The following is a 23,028-nucleotide window of genomic DNA, read 5'->3' on the forward strand; positions in this document are numbered from 1 at the left end:
GCTGTTAGCATCTCCCATCCGCTAACATGGAGTTGTTAGCATCTCCCATCCGCTAACATGTAGCTGTTAGCATCTCTCATCCGCTAGCATGTAGCTGTTAGCATCTCCCATCTGCTAACATGTAGCTGTTAGCATCTCCCATCCGCAAACATGTAGCTGTTAGCATCTCCTATCCGCTAACATGGAGTTGTTAGCATGTTTGTCTGAGTGAGTATATGAGCAGGCACACACCTATAAATAAGGTCCAGGTATCAAAAAAACCGGAGTTGCCCTTTAACACTGTTGAATTTGAAATTATCCATACCATTGTCTGTCTGTGCATCAATCTATCCATGCATTCATCCATCCATCCATCATTTATCCACCTATTAAAGACTGATTTCAGGTGTATGGTGTGTGTCAGGTGATATTTCTGCAGGGTGACAGCTGTTTGGACCATTCCAATGTGTTTCAAGTGTTGCTTCCTCAGTGGCTTGCTGCTGCAGGGGCACTGTTGCTTCAGTCATGTGTGATTTGTGGTCACGGAGCGCCATCTACTGTGAAAGCAGGTACAACATGCAGAATGTTTTACAGCTGGTCCCAGATCAGCCTATGCCCATATATGGCTTAAGTAGGTCACATGATGTTAGAGTGTGACTCGGCAGACACACAGTTTCTCTTTGGTCAAAACAGCTGGGGAAATGCATTTCCGTGGACCAAAGTGAGCAAACAATGTCAGAAAGTGATAGGCAATTTAGTTGTCTTTCACTGTAGAGCTTTTCAGAGCAATCAGACTTATAGTTTTGAAACGGGAGGCTTAATTGATGAAGAAGGTGAGATTTTTGAGCAAAATTTGAGCAAAATTTTGAGCAGAAAGTGTGAATGACGGACTTCCTGTTGCATTTAGGTCATAGGCACGAGTGAGAAAGTTGTAGATCTCGATGAGACGAACGCGTGCATATGTTTCTTTTCTCTGTACGACATTCTGAAAGACAACCAATACATTGTCTTGGTTTTGGGGTGAGGAGTATTTTCAGGCACATTTGATTTGACAGGAAATAACGGACTTCCTGTTGGATTTAGGTATAGGTATGTCTCTTGGTAAATTGTAGATCTCGATGAGACGAATTCATCCATGTCAATTTTATTTCTCTGCGACATTCGTGCGGGTCACACTGTCCATTGTAGTGTTGCAAGTGCATTTTCAGACTTCAAACTTTAAGGGTTAATAAAATCCACACCCTGAGACTTTTGAAAAAGTTTTGAACAACTTTGTGAGAGAAACTTGTCCTCTTTTATTTGGCACTGCTCTGACGTCTCCACGACAAGCGGTCTCGGCACAGATAATTTTTAAAGGAGGAGTCATTTTCGGCTGATTTTCATCAAAATTTGACATATAACTCAAAATAGCGGATTTCCTGTTGGTTTTAGCCAAAAAAAAACAGATCCTTTTTTGTAGATCTCAAGGAGACGAACGCATGAGAGTTGGTTTGATCTCTCTGCGACATTCCTGCGGGTTACGGTGGGCTTTTTTCACATTTCTAGGTGGCGCTAGAGAGCGGATGGAGTTAAGGGGTTAATTTTTCAATTGGATAAAAATTTTTGCCAGTCTGCATGTGCCTGCCAATTTTGGTGAGTTTTTGAGCATGTTCAGGGGGGCAAAACTGCGTTTAAAGACGGTGTCAGTATAATAATAATAATAAGAAGAAGAAACAGACGAAGAACAATAGAGGCCTTGCCCTCAGGCAAGGTGGCCTCAGTTGAGGCCACCTCGCCCTCGGGCTCGGTCCCTAATTAAAGCCGCAAGCGGCATTGGACGGGACCTCGCCCTCTGGCAAGGTGGCCCGACTGAGGTCGTCCTCGTACCTTGATGACCGAAGTGCAAGTCACTGGGAACCTTGCTCCTCCATAGACTTCCAGCACCCTCTCACCCACTAACATGGAGCTGTTAGCATCTCCTATCCTCTGACATGGAGTTGTTAGCATCTCCCGTCCGCTAACATGTAGCTGTTAGCATCTGTCATCCGCTAACATGTAGCTGTTAGCATCTCCCATCCGCTAACAGGTAGCTGTTAGCATCTCCCATCCGCTAACAGGTAGCTGTTAGCATCTCCCATCTGCTAACAGATAGCTGTTAGCATCTCCTATCCACTGACATGGAGTTGTTAGCATGTCCCACCCACTAACATGTAGCTGTTAGCATCTGTCATCCGCTAACATGTAGCTGTTAGCATCTCCCATCCGCTAACATGTAGCTGTTAGCATCTCCCATCCGCTAACATGTAGCTGTTAGCATCTCCCATCCGCTAGCATATAGCTGTTAGCATCTCGTATCTCTCACCCGCTAGCATGTAGCTGTTAGCATCTCCCATCCGCTAACATGTAGCTGTTAGCATCTCTCATCCGCTAGCATGTAGCTGTTAGCATCTCCCATCCGCTAACATGTAGCGATTAGCATCTTCCATCCGCTAACATGTAGCTGTTAGCATCGTCCATCCGCTAGCATGTAGCTGTCAGCATCTCCTATCCGCTAACATGGAGTTGTTAGCATGTCCCACCCACTAACATGTAGCTGTTAGCATCTGTCATCTGATTCAGCAGGGGCCACGGCAATGGAGTTGCAGTGCGGGAAGCTCCATTGCCGTGGCCCCCGCTGAATCGGTTGGATTTAAATAACTTCTGAAGGAATCCAAGCTGCACCATGTTTGTCTGAGTGAGTATATGAGCAGGCACACACCTATAAATAAGGTCCAGGTATCAAAAAAACCAGAGTTGCCCTTTAACACTGTTGAATTTGAAATTATCCATGCCATTGTCTGTCTGTGCATCAATCTATCCATGCATTCATCCATCCATCCATCATTTATCCACCTATTAAAGACTGATTTCAGGTGTATAGTGTGTGTCAGGTGATATTTCTGCAGGGTGACAGCTGTTTGGACCATTCCAATGTGTTTCAAGTGTTGCTTCCTCAGTGGCTTGCTGCTGCAGGGGCACTGTTGCTTCAGTCATGTGTGATTTGTGGTCACGGTGCGCCATCTACTGTGGAAAGCAGGGACAACATGCAGAATGTTTTACAGCAGCTCTCAGATCAGCCCTGAGGCTCTATGCCCATATATGGCATAAGTAGGTCACATGATGTTAGAGTGTGACTCGGCAGACACACAGTTTCTCTTTGGTCAAAACAGCTGGGGAAATGCATTTCCGTGGACCAAAGTGAGCAAACAATGTCAGAAAGTGATAGGAAATTTAGTTGTCTTTCACTGTAGAGCTTTTCAGAGCAGTCAGACTTATAGTTTTGAAACGGGAGGCTTAATTGATGAAGAAGGTGAGATTTTTGAGCAAAATTTGAGCAAAATTTTGAGCAGAAAGTGTGAATGACGGACTTCCTGTTTGATTTAGGTCATAGGCACGAGTGAGAAAGTTGTAGATCTCGATGAGTCGAACGCGTGCATATGTTTCTTTTCTCTGTACCACACTGTGAAGGGTGAAACAGTCCATATTAGTGGTTTTTGAGTGAAAAGTGTTTTGAGGCACATTTGATTTGACAGGAAATAACGGACTTCCTGTTGGATTTAGGTATAGGTATGTCTCTTGGTAAATTGTAGAGCTCGATGAGACGGACTCATCCATGTTGATTTTATTTCTCTGCGACATTCGTGCGGCTCGCACTGTCCATTGTAGTGTTGCAAGTGCGTTTTCAGACTTCAAACTTTAAGGGTTAATAAAATCCACACCCTGAGACTTTTGAAAAAGTTTTTAACAACTTTGGGAGAGACACTTGTCCTCTTTTATTTGGCACCAACCTGATGTCTCCACGACAAGCGGTCTCGGAGCAGATAATTTTTAAATGAGGAGTCATTTTTTGCCAAATTTTACACTGAAAGGGAAATAGCGGACTTCCTGTTGTATTTACGTGAAAATTAGCAAGGTCGTTATTTATAGATCTCGAGGAGACGAACGCGTGAGTGGTGATTTGATCTCTCTACGACATTCCTGTGGGCCGTGATGGCTATTTTACTGTTTCTAGGTGGCGCTAGAGAGCGAATGGGGTTATGGGGTTAATTTTTTCATTTTATCAAAGGTACCACCGGTCCAGATGTGCGTGTCAAATTTGATGAGTTTTCATGCATGTTTAGGGGGTCAAATTAATGCTCGAGCGCGACAGTAAAATAATAATAATAATTAAAGCCGCAAGCGGCGTTGGACGGGTCCTCGCCCTCTGGCAAGGTGGCCCCACTGAGGCCGTCCTTGTACATTGATGACTGAAGTCCATGTCACTGGGAACCTTGCTCCTCCATAGACTTCCAGCACCCTCTCACCCACTAACATGGAGTTGTTAGCATCTCCTATCCGCTGACATAGAGTTGTTAGCATCTCTCATCCGCTGGCATGTAACTGTTAGCATCTCCCATCCACTCACATGTAGCTGTTAGCATCTCCCATCCGCTAACATGTAGCTGTTAGCATCTCCCATCCACTAACATGTAGCTGTTAGCATCTCCCATCCACTAACATGTAGCTGTTAGCATCTCCCATCCACTAACATGTAGCTGTTAGCATCTGTCATCCGCTAACATGTAGCTGTTAGCACTGAAGTTTAGGTAATCGGGAACCTTGTCAGTACATAAACATTCATTTTCATGACTTGACCTCATTTTCTGTTGTAAATGGGCTTTTAATTTAAAGGAATTTTGGGCTTTTATTTTGGAAAGGTAGTACACACTGTCATAATCACCGGCTAACACATCGTACTCCATCAACATCCATTTTCATGACTGTACTTCATTTTCTGTTGTGAACGGGCCTTTCTTTTGCAGGAATTCTTTGCTTTTATTTTGGAAAGGTAGTACATGCAACTCCGGTTTTTTTGACACCTGGACATTATTTATAGGTGTGTACATGCTCATTTATTCACTCAGACAAACATCATGCAGCTCAGAGTCCTTCAGAAGTTATTCAGATCCAAGTGATTCAGCGGGGGCCACGGCAATGGAGCTGCAGTGCGGGAAGCTCCATTGCTGTGGCCCCCGCTGAATCAGTTGGATCTGAATAACTTCTGAAGGACTCCGACAGGGACTTTTTACACCGCTGAAACTCTGAAAGAAGGATGAATTTGTTGTAAAGAAGCTTGAATACTATGTTTTAGGCCTTCAGAGATATATATGACATGACTGAAAAATAGCATCATATGTACACTTTAATGACAGCTGCTGTCGACTGCACTGCATGCCCATATATGGTCAGTAGTGGACTTCCTGTTGGATTTAGGTTATTGGTGTAAATGGGTGATTTTTAGATCTCGATGAGATGAACACATGAGCAATTGGTTTTATCTCTCTACGACATTCCTACGGGCTGTAGTGGCCATTTTTTCCAAAAATGTGACTTTTATTTTGAAGGGCTGATAAAATCCACACCGTGTGACTTTTGACAAAGTTTGAAACATCGTTTGTAGAGAAGCTTCTCCTCTATCAGGCCGCATTACTTTGACGTCTCTACGACAAACGGTCTCGGACAAGATAATTTTTAAATGAGGAGTGATTTTTACTTTGAAAGGGAAATAGCGGACTTCCTGTTAGATTTAGGTAATGCATGTCAATGGATGATTTTTAGATCTTCATAAGACAAACATATGAGCAATTGGTTTGATCTCTCTACGACATTCCTATGGGCAGTAGCGACCGCTTTATTAAAAATGTGACTTTTATTTTTAAAGGGAAATAACGGACTTCCTGTTGGATTTTGGTTTTCGGTGTCAATTGGTCATTTATAGATCTCTGTAAGACTAACGCATGACCATTGGTTTTATCTCTCTGCGGCTTTTCTTTGGGCCGTAGCGACCATTGTAGTGTTTGAAGTGGATTTTAAGACTTTTAGCTTTAAGGGTTAACAGCATCCACACCATGAGACTTTTGAAAAAGTTTTTAACAATATCGGAAGAGAAACTTGTCCTCTATTATTTCACGCCACTCTGACGTCTCTACGACAAACGGTCTCGGAGCAGATAATTTTTAAATGAGGAGTGATTTTTTACTTTGAAAGGGAAATAGCGGACTTCCTGTTGGATTTAGGTCTTTTTTGTCAATGAGAGATTTGTAGACCTCGACGAGACGAATGTGTGAATAATTGGTTTGATCTCTCTACAACATTCCTATTGGCCATAGCGACCCTTTTTGCAAAAATGTGAGTTTTATTTTGAAGGGCTAATAAAATGTAAACCGTGTGACTATTGAAAAAGTTGTTTACACCTCTTGTAGAGACACTTCTTCTCTATCAGAGCGCACTACTCTGACATCTCTACAATAAATGGTGTTGTAAAACAGCTGTGTGAAGCTTTTACTTTGAAAGGTAATTGGCGGACTTCCTGTTAGATTTAGGCCAAGGGTGTCAATGGATGATTTTTAGATCTTAATGAGTTGAACATGTCAGCAATTGGTTTTATCTCTCTACGACATTCCTACTTGACAGGGGTGCAGAATTTACTGTGTCTCGGTTGTGCTAGTTGAAGGTGCTAGTTTGTAGGTGGCGCTAGAGAGCAGATGGGGTTAATTTTTTTATATTATAAAATTTTTCGCGAGTCTGGATGTGCCTGCCAAATTTGGGGAGTTTTCGTGCATGTTTAGGGGGTCAAAATTGCGTTGAAAGACGCCAGGAGTATAATAATAATAATAATAATAATAATAAGAAAAAACGAACGAAGAACAATAGAGTCCTTGCCCTCCGGGCAAGGTGGCCTCAGTTGAGGCCACCTCGCCCTCGGGCTCGGACCCTAATTAAAGCCGCAAGCGGCATTGGACGGGACCTCGCCCTCTGGCAAGGTGACCCGACTGAGGTCGTCCTCGTACCTTGATGACCGAAGTCCAGGTCACTGGGAACCTTGCTCCTCCATAGACTTCCAGCACTTTCTCACCCACTAACATGGAGTTGTTAGCATCCCCAATCCACTGACGTGGAGCTTTTAGCATCTGTCATCCGCTAACATGTAGCTGTTAGCATCCCCCATCTGCTAACAGGTAGCTGTTAGCATCTCTCATCCGCTAGCAAGTAGCTGTTAGCATCTCTCATCCGTGAGCAAGTAGCTGTTAGCATCTCCCATCCACTCACATGTAGCTGTTAGCATCTCCCATCCGCTCACATGCAGCTGTTAGCATCTCCCTTCCACTATCATGTAGCTGTTAGCATCTCCCATCCGCTATCATGTAGCTGTTAGCATATGTCATCCGCTAACATGTAGCTGTTAGCATCTCCCATCCGCTAACATGTAGCTGTTAGCATCTCCCGTCCGCTAACATGTAGCTGTTAGCATTTCCCATCCGCTAACAGGTAGCTGTTAGCATCTCCCATCCGCTAACATGTAGCTGTTAGCATCTCCTATCCACTGACATGGAGTTGTTAGCATGTCCCACCCACTAACATGTAGCTGTTAGCATCTGTCATCCGCTAACATGTAGCTGTTAGCATCTCCCATCCGCTAACATGTAGCTGTTAGCATCTCCCATCTGCTAGCATGTAACTGTTAGCGTCTTCCATCCGCTAACATGTAGCTGTTAGCATCTCTCATCCGCTAGCATGTAGCTGTTAGCATCTTCCATCCGCTAGCATGTAGCTGTTAGCATCTCGTATCTCTCACCCGCTAGCATGTAGCTGTTAGCATCTCTCACCCGCTAGCATGTAGCTGTTAGCATCTCTCACGTGCTAGCATGTAGCTGTTAGCATCTTCCATCCGCTAACATGTAGCTGTTAGCATCTCCCATCCGCTAGCATGTAGCTGTTAGCATCTTCCATCCGCTAACATGTAGCTGTTAGCATCTCCCATCTGCTAGCATGTAGCTGTTAGCATCTTCCATCCGCTAACATGTAGCTGTTAGCATCTCCTATCCGCTAACATGGAGTTGTTAGCATGTCCCACCCACTAACATGTAGCTGTTAGCATCTGTCATCCGCTAACATGTAGCTGTTAGCATCTCCCATCCGCTAACATGTAGCTGTTAGCATCTCCCATCCGCTAACATGTAGCTGTTAGCATCTGTCATCTGATTCAGCAGGGGCCACGGCAATGGATTGCAGTGCGGGAAGCTCCATTGCCGTGGCCCCCGCTGAATCGGTTGGATTTAAATAACTTCTGAAGGAATCCAAGCTGCACCATGTTTGTCTGAGTGAGTATATGAGCAGGCACACACCTATAAATAAGGTCCAGGTATCAAAAAAACCGGAGTTGCCCTTTAACACTGTTGAATTTGAAATTATCCCTGTGCTTTGTTAAAAATGTCATATTTTGCAAAAATATGGGGTGTGAGGCTCTGATTTTGATAGTCATGTCTGCTCCACTATGTCAAACACCAATATATCCATGTGAGTGTGATTCCATACATTCATTTGCCTGTTTGAGCAGCAATCCATCACTCGTGTGATTTATGGTCACGGAGCGCCATCTACTGTGGAAAGCAGGGACAACATGCAGAATGTTTTACAGCAGCTCTCAGATCAGCCCTGAGGCTCTATGCCCATATATGGCATAAGTAGGTCACATGATGTTAGAGTGTGACTCGGCAGACACACAGTTTCTCTTTGGTCAAAACAGCTGGGGAAATGCATTTCCGTGGACCAAAGTGAGCAAACAATGTCAGAAAGTGATAGGAAATTTAGTTGTCTTTCACTGTAGAGCTTTTCAGAGCAGTCAGACTTATAGTTTTGAAACGGGAGGCTTAATTGATGAAGAAGGAGAGAGTTTTTGAGCAAAATTTGAGCAAAATTTTGAGCAGAAAGTGTGAATGACGGACTTCCTGTTGCATTTAGGTCATAGGCACGAGTGAGAAAGTTGTAGATCTCGATGAGACGAACGCGTGCATATGTTTCTTTTCTCTGTACCACACTGTGAAGGGTGAAACAGTCCATATTAGTGGTTTTTGAGTGAAAAGTGTTTTGAGGCACATTTGATTTGACAGGAAATAGCGGACTTCCTGTTGGATTTAGGTATAGGTATGTCTCTTGGTAAATTGTAGAGCTCGATGAGACGAACTCATCCATGTTAATTTTATTTCTCTGCGACATTCGTGCGGGTCGCACTGTCCATTGTAGTGTTGCAAGTGCGTTTTCAGACTTCAAACTTTAAGGGTTAATAAAATCCACACCCTGAGACTTTTGAAAAAGTTTTTAACAACTTTGGGAGAGACACTTGTCCTCTTTTATTTGGCACCAACCTGACGTCTCCACGACAAGCGGTCTCGGAGCAGATAATTTTAAAGGAGGAGTCATTTTTTGCCAAATTTTACACTGAAAGGGAAATAGTGGACTTCCTGTTGGGTTTAGGACATTTTTGTCAATGAGAGACTTTTAGATCTCGAGGAGACAAACGCATCCACATCGATTTGGTCTCTCTGCGACATTCCTAATGGTTGCTGTGGCTATTTTACTGTTTCTAGGTGGCGCTAGAGAGCAGATGAGGTTATAGGGTTAATTTTTTCATTATATCAAGTGCCCACCGGTCCGGATGTCCGTGCCAAATTTGGTGAGTTTTCGTGCATGTTTAGGGGGTCAAATTAGTGCTCGAGTGCGACAGTAAAATAATAAGAAACAAACGGACGAAGAACAATAGAGGCCTTGCCCTCAGGCAAGGTGGCCTCAGTTGAGGCCACCTCGCCCTCGGGCTCGGTCCCTAATAATAATAAGAAACAAACGAACGAAGAACAATAGAGGCCTTGCCCTCAGGCAAGGTGGCCTCAGTTGAGGCCACCTCGCCCTCGGGCTCGGTCCCTAACAAACGGACGAAGAACAATAGAGGCCTTGCCCTCAGGCAAGGTGGCCTCAGTTGAGGCCACCTCGCCCTCGGGCTCGGTCCCTAAAAAAAGACGCAAACAGGAAGATGGGGAGAGAAGGAGATGGGGTAAAGAAGAGATGTCTAAATTCTGGGCTTATTTATGGAGTCCAAGCTTCAGTTAAAAATTTTCACAAGCTCATAATTGAAAGTGAAGACACACTGTTTCTATCTGCGCATAATGCATAATAAACCAACATAATATAGCATACAGGTGATGATAGAGGGCAACCATAAAACTGACTATAAATTGCTATTAAATGCAAATAAGAAATGAATATCTTAACTTGACGAGTACGAGATGAGATCACACCGGTGAAAAAACACTACATTATAACTTGATAAATTAAGATACTACACCAACTCTCTGTACCTGTGACAGTGATCAATGCAACAGAGATGCTCACAATTCCCTAAACGGATGAAAAATCCTGAAAGTTCAAAAACCTTTCCCTCATTCATTAAGCCCTTGAATGGGGAGAATCATCTGGGAGACATGATTTCTGCTCTGCATAATGAGCCTCGTCCGGCCGTCTGGCTGGTTGCATCGCCGCCGCGCGGCGCGGCGTTGGGAGAGGTATTCCACTCCTACGCGTTTGTCCTTTGAACCGACAGGATTTGTGTGAGGCGCTCACCCTTCTCTCACGGCTCTGCGCCGATCAAAATCTTCTCATCCGGCGAACGCTCGGCTCGTCAGCAATTACTGTTGCTCGAGACCACGGGGGAGTGCTCTACGTGTGTGTGTGTGTGTGTGTGTGTGTGTGTGTGTGTGTGTGTGTGTGTGTGTGTGTGTGTGTGTGTGTTCACAAAGGGCTTAGCTGCTTTAACATGCAGAAAAGATGTCAAGTCTGTGATTACACTGGCTGATAACAAGTGGGTTAGCCATGTGTGAATGCTGAACGTGTCTGAACTATTTCTATACAATAGAAATCAAGGGTTTTCTTTCCCCCTCCACTGTGTGCATATGCGTACTTTCACAGTGCGTCACCTTCACAGGCTCGAAAGGCAGGACTGTGTAGAAGGCTGATATGCAGCCAACCGACGCCACCATAAACCTTTCTCACTCCGCTGACACGTCTTAAATTCTTTAGTCTGTTTTCATTGATCCCTTTTCTTCCTCTTTCACCCATTGTCTTTTCATCCTCTGCCCTCCTCGGTCTGTTTTTGGCTAACAAGCCGGGCTGGCAGTCACCGTCAGACATCCGAATCGTTCACAACAGCATCTTCCAAATCTCTCCCCTCTTTCTTTCAGGTCCCATGGTCCCTTGCTGACCGTGTTTTCTTTCTGTGAGCTCCTCTGGCCCGTCTGGAGCGTAATGCTTCCACACACTCGCTGCCTTTGCCACTCCCCGACATCAGATATTGTTGACGAAGGCTCTAAAATCTTCACCTCGAAGGGACGCGATGAACGTTGGCAAATAAATAGGCAGCCTTTTTCAAAACAAACATAAAATGTCAGGTTGATGAAAATCAAATCCATCAATCTAATTCAGAGTCACCAGTTCATCTGAAGCTCATGCTTTAAAGCTGCAGGAAGGAGCCTGAGTCCTCAGTGAAAACTACTGTGACAGTCCTATTTGTGTTTCCTGGTCATCTGCCCGACGATGGATTTCTGGATTATTCAAGATGTTTGCTGTCATCTTCGCTTCAGTGGAACAGATTGAAATACCATGAACATATCTGCTGGTTCAAAAACCACGGACAGCTGAGATGATGTGGCTTGACAGAATGATATACCCAACAGCCAGTTCAATAAGGAAGCATGAAATTGCGGGAACGTAAATAAATAAGTATGTTAATTGGTAATCGTAGAAATTCCAACAGCGTGTGTAATGATGTCGCCAAGGAAAATGGTTAACGCATTGTGGTTGAAGGGAATCGATAGAAGCGAGGCACTGTGCTGAAACAGCAGCACGGATCTATTAGAGAGAATTATACTTAGTGATCAGACGAATGTCTTTCAGAAGAGGCGGCGGGAGGGCTGCCTGTTAGCGAGAACATCATGGAAGTGAAAGGCTGCATATTGAGGGGAGAACGCTTCCACCATAGCCGAGTGTCATTTCTTGGTGTCGGCTGCTGGATGCTGCTCTTCACACGTGTGGAAATCAACCGCTGCGGACGTGTGTTCGTCACTTCGAGTCTGGACTTTTCGCTCCAGTTTCCATCAAACCGCATCAAATGTTTCACTTCAAATATTCACTCACATGCTGGTGTACAAACACACGCATAAAACACACAAAAGAAAGGTGAAGATGAGGAGGATGAGGACTGAACAGAGACTGGAAGGAGAGGTTACCCAGGAGCACATGTTGCTGTGCAGAGCATGTATTCTTCCTGCTTTTAGCCCTCTGGAAAACCAAATGTGCTTCAACACTGCCACCTGGTGGCGGTGTGTGGATTTAGGACCAGGTGGGCTTGGCAGACACGGTAAACCAACACACTGAGTACATAAGATGGAAAACACACATAAAACATGCATCCAGTGCAAATGAAAAAAAATATCAAAAGTAGATGCAATTACAAACAGTAAGGAGAGGAAAAAAACCTCAGCCGCTGATTATTTTTCAACATATAAAAGTGAATCAGCATAATCTGTGACATTATATATAAAAGAGAAAAAAAAAAAAACTGAGGACATCTTAGAGTTCAAATGCAGTGCAAAAAAAAGAGAAGTAGGTGGGACAGGGACAGGAGGGCTGACCGAATGGGCACAGCACTGCTTATCACACATTTCACTTCAGACTGCAGAACAGACAGCGCTCCCATTTCGAGATATCCGTTTGAACAAGTTGAAAAGACGACGCTGATTTGTTTTTCTGTCAAAATATGTCACCGCCTGCAGCCCCACACAGCTTCAATCAAGGCTTAGCAAAATTGTTTTGCATGATTAGCATAGTGAGCAATTTCGATCGTAAGCAAAATACGGCAGATTTGACAGCAGTGCCAACTGTTAATGTTGAGTTAGTGGGAGTCAAAGAAACGTCACCCCCGGGTTAGAACAGACCATAAAAAAGTGAGCGTGGAGACGAGATGACGCAGGAGGAATAATAAAAACTGTTTCCAGGGTGAAAACTTTTGGATAGACTCAACCGGAAACAGGTTAGATACAGTGATATAGCAGCTGATCTGGATGCTGGAGTGACCCTGAAGTGAATAACCTTCATCAGGATGGGATCAGTCTAGGATTTTTATAATCCAAATATGTTCATAAGACTTCTCCATCTGTGTTTGCATTATACATTTCCACGAAGGCTTCTTAGTTTTGTAACACCTGACAATATCTGTCGTACAACTCTGCATGGAAAAAAAAAAAAAGAGAGACCGTCTTGCTTCATTGATCTTATTTTGTGATATATTCACACATATCAGTATTCTTCTATTGCTTGCCGGTACCTTCTGTATTCTTCAATTCAAAAGCATGCGCCGAGATTTATTAAAGTCTGCTAAACAGATCTAAATTAAAACTGTATCCACTGATGCTGTTTGTTTATCACTGTTTTTCATTGGAGACAGCAGATAAAAGACGGCTTTTAATAAACAGGACTACAAACATTCACCCACGACCCACACACACACACACACACACACACACATAAGTATGCAAAATCTATTCTGCTGCTCACCCACCTGGAGGTTTCTGAAATCCAATAGCTTAAAGCAGATGCTTGTTATTGTCTGAATGTGTATGTGTGTGAGACGCTCAGCCCTGAATACCTGTGCATACTAATTGCATTTTACTTGGAGCAGAAATGACACCTCTGAGGTGGGAGAGAACAGGCAGGGGGAAAAAAACAAACACGGGAGGTGCTAATGAAAGAAAGGAGAGGAGAAGAGACGAGGTGTTAATGTAACTTGTCATCTCCGGCGTGTCTTTACTCCAGGTGCGTCTGTTAAATATAGTTTCAGAATGGGAAGGGGAGACGTGCCGAAAGCCGGGCTGGATGCACTTCTTGGGGACGTCTTTGTACATGAAGTGGAGAAACGGAAACGTGACAGTACGGACTCACACTTGGGCTAAGTTTTCAATTATTGGTTGAACAAACTCCAAAACAGTCAATTAATTCTCAATTGAACTAACATTTGAAGATGGAGGGATAGATAGCTCCACCACAAAATTCATAAGTCTAGAATTTAACTGTGTGTATATTTTTTGGGAAATGCAGGAGAGAGTATTGGGCAGCGAGAGCAACAGACATGGAAAGCTTTTCCTCTAAGAAGCAAATGGAGCAGGCAGCAAGGACACATGGAGTATCACGGCCAAGCGGGAAACATGGACAGAATCCAAAAATGTGATCGGCTAATCTAAATGGAATCAACCGGCAACCACCTCCTATATCTGCTTTAGCCAGAGTGGGGTCACCGGGGGTTTGAGCCCATCCCAGCTGACATTGCCCAAGAGGCAGAGGAAGATTACTACAAGACTGAAGAGTTAGCTTCTTTCCATCTGCTGTTTAGTTCTTTAATTTGAATTTTTTTCATTTAATTTTTCAACATTTTTATCATCACTGTGGAGGACTTTCACACTAAAAGATGAATTTAGTACAAATAATTCCATTAGTTGCCTTTATTAAGGAGAAAAACTGTTAACAATGGAATATTTTCTCTGTAAAATATTAAAAATGTTTTGACATAATTTGTTAACTTTTTTTCTCACATCAAAATTCGTTCACAACAAGGTCAATTAAATCGGTTAGAAGCAAACAGCATAAGGAGGAATTTTAAGTACTTCAGGCTTCAGAGCTTAAAGCAGCAACCAGTTATAAACAAAACCAAGAAGTTTAAAATCGATCAAACAAATGAAACAATTTTTTTAGTTCTGTTTTCTGAAGGGAACTGAGTTTATGTAGACCCAGTGCCAGATCCACACCACCTTTCCATCAACAGGTGAGCAATAAAAGCTGCCAATAGTCATTTGGGGATTGAACCAAGAAGAGTTTAAAAAGCACTTTGAGCTCCACACTGAGATAAGAGTCCACTCTGGGCTCAACGACAGCGAGAACTGATGCTCAATTTTCTGACAAAAACGTAAACATAACAGTCTGAAATGTTTACAAATGGGAATATAGTATTGACTGAACTGTGAATGAACCTTTCCAGCAGATATCGTCCTGCCACACACACACACACACACACACACACACACACACACACGTCGCTCTGGTGTGAACAGTCGGAGGCAGTTTAATGCACAGGTATGCATATGCGGAAACACACACGGAGATAAGGCGTGCGCGGTCCCAGGGGTGCCGGCTGATGTTGATGCAGAGGTAAATGTGTGACAGGCAGCCCGAGGCGGCGTGGGGAGCAGCTCGGCTCTTCCACGGGTATCGCCCTCGCACCCCCCTCGCCACCTCCTCACCCCAACAATAACACGGCGGCCGCATGCTGGGGCTGTGTGCGTTTGTGCATTGGTGTCACGGCGCTGGATGTGTGGCTGCGTCTTTTCCTCAGACAGCTCCCAAACTACTAAAGTGAAGCTTTTAAGGCAGGATGGGGAAGGAAAGGGGAAGGAGGGGGTAGGAACTTGTTCTGCGAGCCTCCAGCTGTGTTGCTGCTGCTTGATGCAAGGTCGATAGAAAATGCAAAGAAGAGAGGGAAGCCCACCTGCTAAGCGCAGAGATTTGTTACTGGAGGAGCTTTTTAAATCAGATTCATGAGTTCTTTGAAGCTCTTTATAAGCCTAGCTAATACAACAAAAACAGGAATATCTATTTGGTATAATCTCAGACGTGAATTCTGCTTTGTTAAGATTAGGGAAGAATTGAAATGAGGCGACAATGAAAGAGTTTGACAGTTAAAGAAAGTGAGAGTCAGAGGTGAGACTAAAGAAGAAGGACGGGTGAGAAAGAGAAAAAGGTGGGAAATCAGGGGCAAACACTGAATCATACGCTGTCTAGACTTCTCTCACGCTGCCTAAAAGAAAAAATTTTTCTTTTTTTTTCCAGACCAGCTTGAAAGTAGGAGTAAGTGTATGCTTCACCTCCATACCCAGCCGAATTCCAACCATTCCTTTAACTCTCAGGATCACACAATTTTTGAAGCTCATCCCTGCTGACTGTCGATGAGGGCAGGGTACGATCTGGCCGTGAGGCAAGAGAGCGAACCGCTACACCACTGTGCCACCCGCAATTAAGTATCAGTGCTGAAACTGACACGCACACTCATTATCAATGACAGCCGGGGTTCAACGCTTTGCGTCGAATCGGCCTATCGCTGACACGTTTAGCATCTCGCTCCACTCGGCACACACACACACCACGACGGGCTTTATTGACTTGTCATGACAAAAAAAAAAAAAAAAAAGTAGAAAACAAGGCTCTGAGGCAAAACGGTTCCGTTTCTCATTGCAATGCAACATTATTAAACATTGGGAGCCGATATCAGTGTAAGCTAAGCCAGCAGCTTCATTCAGTATTCATTACAGCTGGTTGGCACACTGAAAGGATGCTGCAGGACAAATCAATCACGGAGGGGAGAGGAGGAGAGGGAGAGGGGTGGTGTGCTGGGAAATCTACTGTTTCACATTTGGCTTAGTTATTGTAGGTGAAGCAAATGAAGAGAAACATCTGAGAATTCCTGATAAGCGACAGGTTATTGGTTGTTCATGAGCACGCCAACATGGTGGCGACAACAAATTGACTCATACTTATCAATTCTGCTCCAACACAATAACTCAGAATCATAATCTTAATAACAGTCTGACTGGAAAAACACGTCTTAACCTACAGATGTATTGATTTCCCTTATCTTCGCTGCCATGCGGTAGTGGTTAACACTAGTTTCACTTTGAATCCAGTAGACCTACTGTAGCTGTGCTGAGTGTGCATGTTCTCCCTGTGCATGCTCTCTTCAAGAAGTGTATCGGTCAAAAAAAAGAATTTCATTTGAGGTGAACTGGTGATTTTAAATGGATGAGCGCTCATCGTCAGCCGGGCTCCGGCTCCGTCACACGGACTGAGCTGTGACGGGCTCCCACACCAGCACAGAGGAACAAACCACACAAACACAAAGACGCACAGAAAACATTCTTGGAGAACACGCATCCTGCCCCGGAGTACAGCTTAGTGTCGCAGATTTCTTCCCTTTTTCTTTCAAACTGCTAAACTGTCTCACTGGCTAATGCCTCTATTCACGCCCACACACTCCACTGCTGATTGACTTGTCATCAATCCCCTGAAATCCTCTGAATGTTGACAGCAGTCTGTGCTGATAAGCAACGGTGACAGCGCCGAATTACGACAATCAGACAATCAGCACAATTATTATAATCAATTCCATACAAGGAACCAGAAACTTTCTTGATGATTTGTTTGGGTTTTTGGGGAGGAAACCAGGCTGCTGCTAAAAAGCTCTGTTTACTTTAAGTAAATTGCACTGGGGTGAATAAACACAATGGTTCTATTTTCCCTTCACATATATAAAGCCTGATTGTTTTTCACAGAAATCAGACTGAAAAAGAGAGGTTGTCTTATAGTCAGGGTCTAAGAAAAGAAATAGACATCTGCTCATCTCCATCTTGTCTTTAAAATGTCAATAAACATAATTATAATCAAAGAAGAAGTAAAAATGTCTCCAACATCCAGGAAGCAGTCGAATGTAATGAAGCAACACAGTGACGACCCGCAGAAATGGACTCAAATTATTCAGCTGCAGGAGGATTTAAGAGGCACATTTTATTCTGATGGTGATCAATGCAGCTGAGACTTATAACTGTCAGGCTGCTCAAAATACAGTCGCCAAGAGGACGGAGAGTCTGAAATACACAAAGTCAGAGGAGATCATACCGCGGTCCGTGAAGTGGTTTACAGATAGAGATGTAGCCTCCACTCAGACAACACTGAGAAGTTGTTGCTTATCAGCATTATTTCATCAGTCTTTGGAAAATTAAAAAAAAAACAGACCTCCTGAATCTGAGAGGAAATGTCCACCAAACATCCAGATTCAATGGCACTCATCATCATCAATGCTACACATGAACGAGAAGAGCTGAACACCTGGTAAAATTATATACAATAGCTGTTAAACCGTTTTATCTTAACTGGTGAACAAAACTCATGTTATTTATCAGTAAACCACTCGGTTTAAATATGTCTGAAATGTATTTGTGCCTCATGAATCACTCTGAAGCAGCCTTAAGCTCTACACACTTTAAATGTTTTGTCCTTTTTGTAGTGCTGTGAGATTTTCAGGAATGTAAAGTGCCCAACAGATTAAATTCATTATAATTAGTGGTACTGGTAGTCGTACTATGTTGAGCAAACTTCCAGGACATGTCAAACTGAAAATTTAACTCAAGGCCCTCTGCAGTTCTCAAACAGGAGTGGAAAAGGATGAACCCTAACCTAATTCACATGACTCAGAGTAGAAAGGACAAAGTCTGACCAGCAGAGGGAGACATTTCCCACTGCACCAGATTCACTGAGGGAGACTCTGAGAAAACAAATGCTTCTAAAAATAATAACAACAGTGAAAAAGCTCCAGATTGACAACTCAGACAACTCAGATGAATGTGAGGAAGAAAGTTGTGACCACAGCTGGACATCTTCAGCAGTTCGTTACTGGTAAAGATGTGAAATGCTTCACTTACCAGGATCTTCGCCTTTTCCTGCTCTTCGTGGGCCTTTCCCTTCTCCATGATGAGGGCAGGGGTCATCTCATCCAGGCCCGTGGCTGCTGCAGCATCTCTCTCCCTCTGGGCCAGTCGGGCTAACTGTTCGCGCACCAGGGCCTGCTGACGCTCAAATCTAATGTCAGGAAAAGGAGAGCAACTCTTAGCCTTTGACATTTCGTTTCGCCTGTGAGATTTTTCTCAGCATACAAGTTACTGTTCAGAGGGCAGTACAACATTTTTTTGGATGAAGCCTTCGGAAGCAGTATGGATCAGAATCCACTGATGTTTAGTTTCCAACAGAAAACATGTCAGTGGAAGTGAGTGAGCGCTGCTGGACTGGCATGTGTGTAAATTCCCAGAGGCTCAGGAAGCTATATGAGCATTCCGACAGCAGAGCAGCACGCCAGTCGTATAAATCAGCACAGCCGACAGCGCTGACAGCTCACTCCGCTCGTATATGTTCCCAAATAAAACCGAACATTAACATCAAGTGTATGCCGTTCCATGAATTTGTCACCTCAGCCGGCCATAAGATGACCGTGTCAACACGTGCAGCTCATGATAAATAGAAAAGAATATAGACTAGTTTTACGCATTATTCCCACATGTAGAGACATAAAAGTTTTAATGTTCTGTGACAGATTTTTGATAGTGACTTTCCCCGAAAAAACGATCAAAGTGTTTTTAAATGCTAAAGATAAAAAAACAGAGAGAGAGAGACAGCTATGTTTAGGGTTAGGAGAACCTACTGTTTCCGCATTTCTTCCTGTGTTTCTGAAGCAGAGGGTTCTGTTGGTTTTGAACCTGAAAATCAAACACAGATCCATCAAAATCACAAGCATTTACAGCCTGGATCAGCTTTTTTCTTAAAGTATTACATTCTGACACATCTGTGTGGATAAACGTTCCCTCTCGTGACAAAGTAGTGTTTGCAATAAATAGAAGCCAAATCAAATTTTAATTAGATTCATATGCATGGAAATAACAAGCAAATAAAAAGCAATGAATACCGTGTCAGGTACTTAGTCGGAAAATGAGAAACTGAAAGGAAACTTCTTTGAATGTGACGTACCTGGTGGAGGTGTTTTAACATTCTCTGAAGACTGTGGAGGTGGCTTGGCGTCATCAGACCCCGGAGAGTCCCTCATCCGCCGGAGCACATGGTCCGACAGCTGCAAGAGGAGAAAATGAAGAAATGTATCTTTTTATTGTTCATTATTAAGCTCTAGTAGTTTGAAGTCAAGTAAAATTGTAAACAAAATATACTTATATGTGCAGTATTTTAAAGAATGCAAAGATGAAATTGTACTGTTCACTGATCTGATGAATCTGAAAAGTAAATACTCATTACACAGACACACTTGCATCACTGTTATTTTGCCGGTATCAGTCTTTGTTTTTGCAAAATGTTTGATAACAGAGTGTGAGGTGATCTTCTCATGGACAACATGCGCAGTGTGTGTTTTTGATAAGCAGCAGATAACCGGCTCACGGGCTGAGCAGGCCTCCATGCCCCCATTGAAGCGCTGGACCAACACTCAGTACATTCAAGGACTAACTCCTACAGTACTTAAAGTATGATCTAAACTACTTATTCACACTAAAACAGCTGAGGTTTTCTTGAGCTGCACATTATCTTCTTAGTAAGATTTTAGGCAAGAGTGACAAAAACTTTGCCAAGTGACAAAACAATTTCTGGCTTTCTATAGGTTTTGATTCAACATCAAATTGAATTAAAACCTGTTTGCTGATCTGAGGTCTCATTTATAAAAGTTATTAAAGTGTACATGATGAAATGTAATGGCAGTGTCTGTCCACATAACAGTACAGCTCTAGCCTGAACTGTGTAGTGTTTCTCCAACTAAATAGTGAAATATCCTGTTGAGTGTGGTCATGTTTTTATGGTGTGCAACCTTTGTCACGGTGAGGTTTACAGCCACCCGTCAGGCAGCAGCTTGACTTCTACGACCCGGGTTCACGTCAGGACACGGGACCTGCCACATATCCGGCGCGCCGGAAAAGCCCTGAAAGCCTAAAGTCACTCAAACCGGGTTTGAGAATGTGAGCATATTTACCTTCACCCCTTCAATGACCGTGACCTTCTCTTCTTCGTCCAGTCCGAACGACACGGTCCGCGCCGTGCTGCTGTTTCCTCCCATTCCGAGCGGCCGTCTGTTCGCACCGGGGCGGAGGAGCCGGTTGGAGTCCCGCAGTGACCGGGAGACATGCAGCGCAGAGCGGCCGGGGGAGCCGCCACAGCCGCCGCTGGTCAAAATACTCCAATAAAGGTCACGGTGGCGCCGCAGTATCCTCCGAAACCATTGGCTGGATTAAATAATTCGGGTCCAATGAGTCGCGGTGGTTTAATCGTGACTGGACGAGGGGCTGATGGGAAAAGTAGTTCAATCAGGAAGGAACGTCATCCCGCACGAGGGACAAGTAGCGTGTAATTACCACAACAAACCACGGGGTGGCGCGCTTTCCTATTTAATATAATTCATGAAGCCACATGCGTTATCGTTATTATTTTAAAATGTTTACCTATAGTACTTTTTAAAGAAACATTTCCACCTCAAAGAACAGGGGAACTATATTATACGATAGCATAAAAAGAATAAAAATGAATTTCAGGGCTGTGCATCACAATAACAGGTTAGAGGTCAGTGTCAGTGGTATCTAATGTTTATCTACCTTTTATCGGACGGTAACTAACTTTAAACATTTTCCAAATGTCTGCCCGTCCAACAAAAAGTAATAATAAACATGGTAGAAAATGGATCCAAAACGTGGGGAAGGGTCTGGCTGCTGCGGTCTGCAGCCAGACTGTCTTGACGTGAAACAACCAGAACATTAACAAAAAAGAAAAACAAAAAGCATAATTAATACACTCCTATAACCCTACATGCCCATCAGCCTCTGCTTCATCCTTGTATCTTATAAAATCTCACGTGTCTCTATGGCTGCAGCTCTGTCATGTTACCTGACGCTCTGTTGGCTCAGCTGGACTCCAGGGAAGGAGAAACCAAACTAAAAGCAGTGAATGATGGTAACAGAACCACACTTCATTGAAAATATTGGCGTTCTTACACTGGAAAAAGTAATTACCGGTAGTTAGATTACTCATTACTAAAGATAGTAACTCCATTTTTTCTAACGCAGTTCCTCCCATCTCCAGTCTTGACAATTAAGCTCAATTTGACCCTTATATGCAAATGAACAGCTGTGCAAATTAGATGATGACATCATTTAGACCTTTCCTGACTGAGGAGTTGGCAACAATGCATAGGTTTTAAAGAAATTTTTCTTTTAACAAAACACAATAAAGTGCACCCAGTTCAACATGAGCAAACATATGGACTGTGGTAAGAAAAAACCCCTTTAAAAGGAAGAAACCTTCCTTTTAAAAGAAGGGGGTGTGGACTGGAAACTTGAAAAATTGAAGTTTTTTTTTTATTTCATTTTTGAACAGGGCAATTAATGGAATAGAAAGTATGTTTCGATGCAATTCCTGGGAGTGCCCACTGAAAGCACTTACTGGAACCAGGTCACAACACAGTTCCTCATCATGTTTTGTTAACATGACCGCAGCTTCATGCATGTGGAATTTTTCAAAACTTTACAGTTTTGAAAAGATGGAGGGCGAAATATGATTTCATAGAGTTTAAAATGTGACAGATTCAGGGTGGCAACACAAAAGGAACACACACTCATCACTTCTTGAATCAAGAGCATGTGACTACATTCTGTATATATATAAACCATGGCCAAGAAAACGAGGACATTTGTGTTTGGTGGATTATTTTTGTTGTGATAACACTGCTTTTGGAAGAGATTTGTTCTTTCTTAGAATGTGGCATGGCTGTTGGTCTGAGTATTTCAGGTTTTCTTAGGTTTATAGAATGTTCAGAAAAAGAGAGAAAGATATTCTGCAGTTATTAAATTACAAATGTCTTGTTCCCAGAGGAGAATGGACAGACTAGAGGGGGTCACTCAAAAAAAAAAAAAAAAAAACTAAAGGTGGAATTCACATGGGAGATTGGAAAAATGTTGCCTTGTCTGATGAGTTAATATTTCTGCTGATACTCATCCAGTAGGGTCAGAATTTGGTGTAAAAACATGAACGCATGGACCCAGCATGGAGTCATTGAAAGTCCACAGCCAGCCTGGATGTTGTTGCTGACCTTGTCCACCCCTTGGTGACCACAGTGTATCCATTCTCTGATGGATATGTTCAGCAGGACAACACCATGTCAGAAAGCTACAATTATCCTTTGTTTTGCGTTTTGTACCTCAGGATGAGTTCACTGGACTCAAAAATCCCCCACATGGAGAAAGAGGGCAGCTGAGAAATCTGCAGGAAAGGATGGATCCAACCACAAAATGTCAGAGGAACAGCAGGTTGTGGAATCGATACCACTAAGAATTATTCAGCTTCAATGATGTAAAATGATTTCAAAATCATGAAGCTTTGTTCTCACTGCAAAAAAGGAAAAAAAAATCAATTATGAACCTTAAAAAATACCCAAAATTATTAAGAGCTCCCATGTTGAGAATAAATTTTATTTTGTACAACTGGTTGAGTGAGAAGATTTTCAGATTTGACTTATATACACGCCAGGAA

At 43.2% G+C, this 23,028-nt stretch overlaps 1 protein-coding gene across 2 annotated transcripts in view; it reads right to left on the reverse strand.

Annotated features, from left to right (window-relative positions):
- chchd6b (coiled-coil-helix-coiled-coil-helix domain containing 6b) overlaps positions 1-20,750 on the reverse strand; it is an 80,163-nt gene extending 59,413 nt beyond the window's left edge. Inside the window, exons 1-4 of one of the 2 annotated variants that reach the window (XM_030092243.1) lie at positions 20,483-20,750; positions 19,480-19,579; positions 19,157-19,211; positions 18,384-18,540 (exon numbers count right to left, since the gene is read on the reverse strand). In XM_030092243.1, the coding sequence (XP_029948103.1) occupies positions 18,384-18,540; positions 19,157-19,211; positions 19,480-19,579; positions 20,483-20,566 (396 nt within the window). In that variant the 5' untranslated portion in view covers positions 20,567-20,750. The remainder of the gene's footprint in view (positions 1-18,383; positions 18,541-19,156; positions 19,212-19,479; positions 19,580-20,482) is intronic. The other variant, XM_030092244.1, reaches the window with a different exon arrangement.
- Positions 20,751-23,028: the final 2,278 nt, after the last annotated feature.

The sequence above is a fragment of the Salarias fasciatus genome, chromosome 5 (genome assembly GCF_902148845.1).
Source record: "Salarias fasciatus chromosome 5, fSalaFa1.1, whole genome shotgun sequence".
NCBI lineage: Eukaryota > Metazoa > Chordata > Actinopteri > Blenniiformes > Blenniidae > Salarias > Salarias fasciatus.